The 10442-nt window shown below is 36.2% G+C and overlaps 1 protein-coding gene across 1 annotated transcript in view; it reads left to right on the top strand.

Annotated features, from left to right (window-relative positions):
- The first annotated feature begins 5496 nt into the window (after positions 1 to 5496).
- Positions 5497 to 10442, top strand: part of LOC130077858 (alpha-2-macroglobulin-like protein 1) — a 73938-nt gene continuing 68992 nt past the window's right edge. The window contains exons 1-11 of the mRNA XM_056243241.1: positions 5497 to 5583; positions 7112 to 7295; positions 7633 to 7789; positions 7921 to 7973; positions 8155 to 8175; positions 8287 to 8455; positions 8543 to 8627; positions 8743 to 8863; positions 9743 to 9848; positions 9929 to 10041; positions 10226 to 10393. Coding sequence (XP_056099216.1) covers positions 5516 to 5583; positions 7112 to 7295; positions 7633 to 7789; positions 7921 to 7973; positions 8155 to 8175; positions 8287 to 8455; positions 8543 to 8627; positions 8743 to 8863; positions 9743 to 9848; positions 9929 to 10041; positions 10226 to 10393 — 1245 coding nt within the window. The 5' untranslated portion in view covers positions 5497 to 5515. The remainder of the gene's footprint in view (positions 5584 to 7111; positions 7296 to 7632; positions 7790 to 7920; positions 7974 to 8154; positions 8176 to 8286; positions 8456 to 8542; positions 8628 to 8742; positions 8864 to 9742; positions 9849 to 9928; positions 10042 to 10225; positions 10394 to 10442) is intronic.

Raw genomic sequence — 10442 nt, 5'->3', positions numbered from 1 at the left:
TATTTTAACTTGCCTTGCAACTGCTTGTGACACATACAATACATATCACATATATCAAACAAAGACAAAGATAATTGTTCTTAAGCCAACACCTTAAAAACTAAATATGTAAATAAATAGAAGATAAAGATCAATATAAACTATTTAACCTTATTTAAAATGGATATTGCAGTGGAAATGAAAGAATTCATGTAAGCCTTTTTTTGTTTTTGTTTTTTAAACCGGCAACCTGATGGAAATAACTGAAAAAAAGCAATAAAGAGGATGAGAGGGGTATTTGGTAATGGAAACTGCTTTCCTCTTGACTGCACGGATATACATTTTTGAAGGTTGAATCTGTGATGTCCAAATGATTTTAGATGCCTGCTTGATTACAAAAGATCAGTCCAAGCATAATTCTTTGCGTCATAGATAGTTAAGTGGTATATGAATTTGCCAGTGAGTTCCAGCATGCCCAACAGGTTGAGCACATAAAAAGATCCACAAAAACAGTGTCCAATGTTTTAAATCCACACACATCATAATAATTTGCACAGCTTGTGCGTCGGACTCCAATTCCAAACAGAAGCGACAGACGATAAAAACCAAAAACAATAAAAAACACAAACAGAGCCTTAACCGCGAGTCTCTCAAACAAAGGAGCCCCCCGCCATAAGTCATTCTATCCCCTAATTATTATTGTTACGGTTTTTTTGGTTCTATTCCTTGTGATCGTGCGCTTCATTACAGCCACCATATGTGACAGAACACAGAACCTTAAAAGTGAAAAAAAAGGACTTTCCAGCTGCTCTGCCTGGAACAGGGGCAGCAATCCCTCGAGGACCACACTAGTGGATTTCTACACCTGGCACGCCTCACAAGCTTCACTGATCATTCCCTGTGCATATTCTATCTCACCAGCTTGAAGAACGCACCAAGGCACGCCTACCCGGTAATGGTCCTCGGGGGACATTTGCCGCATATCTGGAGTGGGTGCTGGTGAATGACGGATTGGCATTCACCATCTGCCCTGCTGAGGATGACATCACCTGCCCCAATCTCGACCCAAAGCCTAGCCAGCAGCCAGCAGCCACCGCCCACACACTGCAGACGGAGAGTCCGAGCCCACCGCTATGCACGAGCCAAATAAGAGGACTTAGCCAACCATCACCTCGGAGCCCGACCCCTACAGAGAGTCTGACTAGGTGCGTGAAACGGCAACACTGTGTGTCCCAGTCTCCCTCTCCCACCTCCTCTGCCCATAACAGCCAGTTCCTCTGCCCCCCTCCACTGTTTCCCTTCAGCTCCTCCTCTGACTCCATTCTGCTCCCTGGATTCGCCTCGGCCCTTCATGTCTCCAGTTCCACCTCAGCACAAGGATCCCATGGCTACGCCTCCAGCCTCGAGCCCATCACTCCGCATCGGCTCGGTGACCACTCAGCTCCACCTTAGCTCCTCCCTCCCTCAGCTCCACATGGGACCATGGCCCTTGCGTCTCCACCAGGCTCCCTCGTCCCTCCGGCTCCGTCTTGGTCATACGTCACTCTACCTATGCCACGGACTTCCGGGTCTCCAGCTACGCCTCGACCCTCCCTCCACCCCTTCAGCTCCATCGAACTCCGCCTTCCCTCCGGCTCCAACTTGGTCCTACTGGCTCTGCCTCGGTCGCCTGAACCTTTAATGTCGTATGGTCCCATCAGCTCTCCGTCTTCACCTGGGTCTCCACCTCCATTGGCTTTGTCTCAGTCAGTCATTCCCCTGATGTCATCAGCCACCATGGCTCCTCCCTCCCACGACTCCGCCTTGGGCCATCGACCTGTATGGTCTTGTATGTTCTGTTCTGTTTAGTTACTTTTTGTTCTGGTTCTGTTTTCCCTGTTTCTGTTTGCCTGTATTCTCTGTCATTGTAAGTTGACCCAGTTTGCTAGTGTGTGCAAGTTTCTTCCCTTAGTTACTGATTATATTCACCTGTTGTTCATTTAGTTACCTCATTACTCCCTGTGTATTTATGCCCTCCATTTCCTCAGTTCAATGTTGTTGTTGATGTTTAGTGTGGTTGTGCTATTTTGATTCCCTGTGATTCTCCGGTGTTTTACATAATGGATCTAATATTATTAAATGATTGTTTTGTTCTATTCTTCGTGATAGTGCACTTCATTACAGCCACCATACACTCATGGGGACCAAAAAAATGGATTTTGTACATTGACATCTTTGTGGGGATAACATCTGTGACCCCATAACACAGGGTTTACCAGGACCACACACACACACACACACACACACACAATTTGACAGTTCAGTACATATCCTTAATAAGGGAGCCATGGCACAACAGCTTCTTGGTGATGCAATTGTTACAAAACAAATATAAAATTTAACAATGTAGGAAAATACCAAAATCACCATATTCTGTAATTAAATGACCTAAAACTGCACCTGTGAATTATGAATTGTACAACATGACTGTATATTTCATCTGTATTTTATTTGTATAGTCCTTATTTAAATTTGCACTTGGTTTACAATGAACAGATCTGCTTAGATTATTCAAGCACTCCATAATAATGTAAATCTTCATTAATACTTGTGTGGTCGAGATTAAAAGGTTAAATCGGTGACACTTTAGAATACGGTTCCTTCGTTAATGAATAACTACACAAGAACCAACGAGTAACATAATATTAACAATCTAGTAACTATTGAGAAACTCTGATTATCGAACTAGTAGGCTAAGTAATTGCGCTCAGATGAAAGTGGTAGTTCACTATTAACTAATCAATAACTACTATTTTTTTAATGCTTCCCAGAGAACTACTGAAAAAGTTTATTAACAATCCAGTAACTACTATTAACCAAAAAGAAACACTGATTAACGAATTAGTAAGTAATAGAAGTACTTCACCATTAACTAATCAATAACTACTATTTTTTTTAATGCTTCCCAGAGAACTACTGAAAATTTTCATAATTCATGCAAAACTAATCAATAACCAATGCAGGACAAATGACTAGCACTACATTAACATTTTAACTGCTACTGTAAACAATACACAAGGTTGTTTACATTATCAATTTGCAATAGCATAGCAGACTTATGATTTGGGAAAGATGTTAATAATTGGCCTATGCTGTCTATTTATCAACTGAATAATTTTAAAGAAATGGATTTTTAAATGCAGTTGTCGGGAACTTACTTGTCCTGTGGCCAATTTTCCGGCATTCCTCTGGACTGGCATTGAATCACTAGAGTCATGGTGAGTACTGGAACATATTGAGTCTTCAGCCACCCAAATACCATATAGAGTTATTTTATTATTTAACCTACCTCCCAAAAAAAATGTTTTATCCAATAGCTCATATATATGTGTGTGTGTGTGTGTGTGTGTGTGTGCATATCTTGTGAGTGAGAAGATTCTACACTTTATTGGCTTTTCATTAACTATAAAGAATCATGGGAACAAACTAGTAATGACTCAAGTGTTACTAGTTCTATGGGCATTACTAATTATTTGGATCCGTATTCTAAAGTGAAGATCATGGGAACTAACTAGTAATGACTAAAGTGTTACATACTTCTAAAGAAATTTTCTAAAAGTATACTAAAGTTCTACTAAAGTTCACCAAAAATCTCAAACGCTTAAAATGACTTTTGTGTTTGGTTGCACAAATCATGACTAGATCATGTAGTAACACTTGAGTCATTACTAGTTAGTTCCAATGATCTTCACTTTATAATACGGATCCAAATAATGAGTAATTCCCATAGAAGTATGAAGTACCACTTTCATCTGTGCACTATTTCTTACTAATTCGTTAATCAGAGTTTTTAGTTAATAGTAGTTACTAAATTGTTAATAAACTTTTTCAGTATAGTTCTCTGGGAAGCATTAATAAAATAGCCTAGTTAAATAGTGAACTACCACTTTCATCTGTGCGCTATTACTAGTTCGTTAAGAGTTTCTTGTTAGTTAATAGTTACTAGATTGTTAATATTGTGTTACTCATTGGTTCTTGTGTAGTTATTCATTAACGAAGGAACCGTATTCTAAAGTGTTACCGTTAAATCTCACGGTTGAAGGATTAAGAGTTGTGGAAGATCTGAAGAGAACATAGTAGTCAGATATTCACGTGGTATCGTAAAATTATTTGTACTTAACCTGTGTTGCCCCAACCTTTTTGTTGTTGTTGTTGTTGTTGTCTGTTCTCTATTACTGGAGTGAATAAACATACAATAAAAACGATCACTTAAAAAAGAAATATGAAAACAAAATATGAAATACTTAAAATGGTCACAATTTAGAGGTGTGGTTCTGGCTTGGAAAACAACTGCTTGTTATGAAATGACCCATATGCGTCACCTTTCAGAAATTGGGAGTTTAGCTGAATATATTCCCACTTGTTTAAAATTTGGTACTGAATAACTTGTGACTAATAGAACAAACACTGTCGTTTGGCATGGTCATCAACAAAAAACACTGCAAGTCTCCAAATTACAAATTAATCTCCAAACACAAAGAAATCTACAACCTGCTTAGCAGGAAGTGAAGATACACCTTACCAATTATCCAGTCCGTTACTGAATCACCGCGTTGGAGGTGGTGTTTCAAAAAGGATATTCTCACCCCATCCCAGATTTTTCCAAATACACATGTGAGAACCCACACCTCTTTGTCATCCGGAACATAAATGTACTATAATACTAAATGCCATGAGTCTTTGTCCATGTATGAAAATCAAAACTTGGGTTTAAGATAATGTATATGGTTGCAAAGTCAACAATTTTAAACTGAATGTATGTAGCTGCGGCTCATATTTTATATGCATTTTTCTAATGGTTCTATATTCTTCCACATGATACATGCAGATTTTTCTGCAGTGGTTGTCATGTTTTCACACCTGTAACTGTCAACCAATAAAAGTAATGATATTTTTGTAACATCTGCATGAAATGTACTGTGTTAACAAAATATTTCATCGACACATTATACTTGGATTATTTCTGTGTGTGATGCAACTCGAATATTGATGAATATTATATTATAGAATACACATTGAACATGTGGATGAAGAGAAAATGTCCTAAAATCAGTTTAAGGTTGTGAAGCTTGAGGGACAGGGGTTAAAAGTCTTTGGAATAAATGGTGCCTGCATTGTCTGATAAAAAAGTCCTTTATCTATTTTATTTTAGATTTTATTTTATTGTTTGCAATGTATAACATTTCCAAGTGTCAAATAACTGAATGATCAATACAGATTGTTTGTCAAAGTAATCTTTGCAAACAACCAAAAAGTGTAGGCTAACCCATTCAGCCTCTTTGCAACAACTGACTTTAATGAATCACTCCAATTTATTGTTACACAACACAGGAGGAATTTATCCCAATTTATCCAACTCATACCAATTGCACAACTTTCCTCGCCTTGGTGGAGTCGACAGGGAGGAGGCAGAGGTGTATAAAAGTGCGCACTTGAATGATGGGATCAGTGGACGAGTTCTCTGCGCATGTGCCGGAATAACTGCTCAGGATTCAGGATGCTGCTGCTGTCGCTACTGCCGCTGCTGCTGATTCAATGCTCGTTAACAAGTGGAGCCACTGATCCGTAAGAACCTTTATGATTATTATCTTCACAAATACCAGATAACAGAAGGTAGAGTAGCCGTAAAGAGGAAAACTGCAGGTCGAGGACTAGACGAGCGTCTTTCACAAGAATCACAACTACAGTGAACACTGATGAAAAGTTTAGAACAACAGCACTTTTGAGTTCTCACTCTGTAATTTTTTTTTTCACGGGGGAAAAAGCATTATGACGAGCATTGACCACCGTTTTTTACATTAAATTGTATTATAAAATGGCAGCTTGTTTTAGCTATTAAATCTGTGAGCTAAAATCAGCATTGGCCTCTCCAGCAACTTAGTAAAGACAGAGCACGGTGTTACCCATACAAACACAAAACACCACTAGTCTCACACAACACTAACTTTAACGCTAAAACGTTAACTAAATAACTGAAAATGCTAAATAGAATCAAATGTGAATTTTTGTGCATGGAATTCTGGGAATGCCCCTTCCCTCATAAAATATAAAGCTTTACCTTTTAATTAAAACAATATTTTTACTTTAAATATAGCCTATAACAAACTACATACACTGGAATAATAAAAGTGTGGAATAATAAAAGTCTGGAATAATTACGATTTTTTAAATGTTTTTGTTTTTTTAAATATCCTTCAGAATTCATTCTAATATGCTGACTTAGTGCTTAAGAAACATTTCTTACTATTATGTTGTGCAGCTCAAGGGTGTAAGTTTTGGTTTTGAGATTGGTGGGGACATTCCCAGAAGCTGAAGAATCAGGAAATTAATTAATAGTATAATATTAATGTTTTTAGTCTATATTAACAACGTTAATGAATTCTGTAATGTTATGGTAACTATTAAAGACAACAAGGGAGTTTAACAGAGACTTTACTTTACTCCGTTCATTGTGCAATGCAATAGTTCAATACGGTCTTGTTCCTTGCTTTTTGAAGAAGCCAAACACATGTCTGCATCTGTCATTAAAGGGATAGTTAAAGGGATAGTTCATCCAAAAAATTAAATTCTGTCATCATTTTCTCTCCCACAAGTTTTTTCAAACCCTTATGAATTCCCTTTTTCTACTGAACACAAAGGAAGATATTTTGAAGAATGTTGGTAACCAGACAGTTGATGGACCCTATTGACTTCATGTAAGAAAAAAAAATACTATGGAAGTCAATGGGACCCATCAACTGTCTAGTTACCAACATTCTTGCACTGCTGCATAATATTTTTGTGGAAACTGAAAAACTACCAAAATTAAGTAAGATAAAAAAAAAAAAGAATTTTAGTTTCTCCAGGACACATTAAATTGCTCAAATGTGACAATAAAGACATTTATAATGTTACAAAAGATATTTGAAATAATGCTATTTTCAAATAAATCTTAATTACTCCAAACTTATGTATTGTCTTATGCACAATGTATTGTTTGGTGAAATATAATTAAAAACATTTTTTTTACATTATAAGGTAATTCATAGTGCCACATTTATACTGCATCAACCAAACTCCTAAGTCTATATTTCTGTGTTTTGTCTTTTTTTAGCATATACCTGGTGTCTGTCACTTCCCAGGCGGTGAGTGGTAGCACAGAGACTCTGTGTGCACAGATCCATGAGCCCAAAGAACCACTTTCTTTAGTGGTAACTTTGAGGTCTGACAGTGGAAATGTGACCATTCTACAACAGGGCTCCATTACAAAGGATTTCTACAAATGCGTCCCATTTAAGGTTGGTAAAGGCTACTCAATATAGCTTAACAAAACAGAGTGTGCTGTAGTGTATCAGGTAATGCTATGTTATAGAGATCATGACCTTTCGTATACATCATGTCTGAACAACTCTTATAAAATGACATCAATGTTAAAGAGCATATCCGTGATGAGATATACAATATCGTTATTGTGCAACTAAAACCCTAAGATTTGCATTTATTATTCATTTTGCACATTCTTTTCACTATGGAATTGTTCAGTGGTCCCTGCAGTCTTGATGATGTTTTCAATTCACTACGTGGAGTTATATCATGGAGTTGTACTTGTTCCCTATTTTATTTTGTATCTTCCAGGTCCCTCTAGTCACTGTGGAGTCTGTGGCATCCGTCAATGTTGCAATCCGAGGAGGCACAACATCCCTGAGCAAAACCACTCAGATCCTCATAAATCCCCCCCAAAATCTTATTTTCATCCAATCAGACAGGCCTATCTACAAGCCAGGACAAACAAGTAATATTTCTCTATCCAAATTATTCCACAATAGCTTCAGTTGTCAGTACTCGTACTCATATTTACTAATCTGAACCTGTGAATCTTTCTGTATTGCATGTTAATATTCTCTCATATTTTCTCTTCTCCAGTTAAATTTCGCATTGTGTCTCTGGATTCCAATTTCTTGCCCCACAAACAAGTGGTAGGTTTAATTCAGTTTACATGAAAAAAAAAAAAATATGTATATATATATATATATATATATATAGGTATATATATATTTTTTTATTATTATTATTTTATTATTAGTTTTTTTTATTGAATATATATTATTGTTTTTTTGTATCTAACTGAAATTATTTTCTTCTGTCTTTCTCTTGCAGTTTAAAACGGTAGAACTCCAGGTATAAAAACTTTCAAGCAGCCTTGATCTGTGCATTGTTTGTTACTTCACTTAAATGCAGTTGGAAAAGCACTGTAGGCTTTTTTTTTCATCATGCCCCACTGTTGTTTAGGACCCTAACTCGAATCGCATTGGTCAGTGGTTGAATCAGTCAACAAGGATTGGCATTTTGGACCTGTTCCACTCCATATCTCCAGAAGCCACTCAGGGTTACTACACGATCAGTGCTTGGGATGAGAAGAACCACCAAACATCACACAACTTTGAAATTAAAGAATATGGTCAGAACTAGAAATCAGCTTTTATATGCCAATCCAATATTGATCAGCTATATATATAGTAGTTTTTTTTCCACATGTCTCTTTTAGTTCTGCCAAAATATGAAGTGATCATCAATTTTCCAACTGTAATAACCGTCCTGGACAAAGAGGTCACTCTGAAAGTTTGTGCAAAGTAAGAATTTGTTCAAATAATGTTAAATTCTTTACAGAAAGAAATATGCACATACCTTTGTTTCAGTGATATGTTCAGCCTGATTAAAAACAACCTTTTTTTCCACTGTCTGTAGATACACTTATGGGAAGCCTGTGCAGGGGTCTGTGAATGCTGAAGTGTGTGGGAATTCCTGGTTTTACTATTATAGAACCTCTAATAAAAGGGTTGACATATGCAAGTCATATTCAATGATGGTAAGTTACCTTCTGCACACAGAAAACCGTTACCTTTTGGGTTGTAATCCTAAAAACAGTGAGCTAATAGTAATGCCATAATAGCTGATAATAATATTCTATGCAATTTCTTAGTGAACAGCATTTCTGACAAAACTGGCTAGTGTTTTATAAACAGCATATGCTAAAAGAAGTGCTCTTAATTGTATTGAACGTGCACTTGTAGTGTACTTCAAATGTTAAAAATAAACTGTACTTGCAGATAATATAATATAAATGAAATAAAAGGCCACTTAGGTATACTGTACTGAAAGAGAGAACACTTATATTAATGTTTCTTAACACTTGTAAGTACAATTTTAAAAAGTAATGTAATAATGTGATATTAAACATTTTACTTTAAAGTACATATGAATTTTTTTTAATAATCTTTTTGTCATGCTTTAAAGAAGTAAACTTATTTAGATGTGTTCTTGAATATAATTTTAGCTGTAGTATGTTATTCAATATTACATTTTAAGTTAATACATTCAAATGTGCTAAATTTCAATTTCCATCATATTTTTCACTATATTTGGCAGTACACTTTAACCATATTTCAAAGAAAATAGAAGTCATTATGAAATTACATTTAAAGATGTACTAAAGTCCTATTAAGTGGTTCAAAAAGCACTTCAAAGTTCAGCGAATAGCATTTAGTATAAATTGAAACTGTAATAGACTCTCATTCAATGCAATTATCATACAAAATGTCTGAAAACATTACAGTATATTATAAAAGTGTATTATTTCTGTAATGAGCACCCTTTTAAAAAAATTGCTAAAATAAACTTATTTTTATCAAGGGTCAGTATTTCAAAAGTCTAAATGACTGTTTTCATTTAATTCTTGTTTATTTAGACTGACAAGACTGGCTGTGGGTCATGGGTGGTCAATGTGGAAGAATTTGGCTTACAATACAGTGGAAATTTCCTGGTGAATTCTAAAGTGGTAGAGTCTGGAACAGGTGAGAGTGTAGAACAACTGCTGCTGTCTATTTTAATTCTCCTATACAGAGTAATGAAACATGGTCTTTTGTTCCTCCAGGGATAACTGTGTCGGGTACTACTACAACAGCTATGTTTACCAATGATTATGTCAATGTTAACTTTGAGGACACATCAGACACATACAGGCCTGGCATGCTCTTTAAGGGAAAGGTAACAGCTGCTCCAAAAGTAACAAAAGTTTCGAATAAAGTTCATTGTGGTACCATAACTGTTGGTACCAGCATTCATAAACAACCTGTTTAGCAGTCAGCATAGCCATACTGTGTACAGGAAGTGTAACATTTGTTTGTGAGCTAATGATTCTTATCTTTCTCTACATGTTATTTTCTTACAGGTTGTGGTCACTAATCAACAGTCCAGTCCGATGAAAAATGAGCCAGTGATTGTCTATGCAGATAATGGTGAAAAAGTTGTTAATGTGACACTGACGACAGACAGCACTGGCACTGCCAGTTTCTCTTTCAACACTTCTGAGTGGTCAGAAAAACATGTGTCTTTACGGGTTAGTCGTGTTTTTGTTTTATAACATGATGTTTACAGTATGTATAATG

Source organism: Rhinichthys klamathensis, unplaced genomic scaffold, assembly GCF_029890125.1.
Source record: "Rhinichthys klamathensis goyatoka isolate OS25496 unplaced genomic scaffold, OSU_Roscu_1.1 h1tg000781l_1, whole genome shotgun sequence".
Classification (NCBI taxonomy): Eukaryota; Metazoa; Chordata; class Actinopteri; order Cypriniformes; family Leuciscidae; genus Rhinichthys; species Rhinichthys klamathensis.
This window is presented reverse-complemented; position numbering and strand designations above follow the sequence as displayed.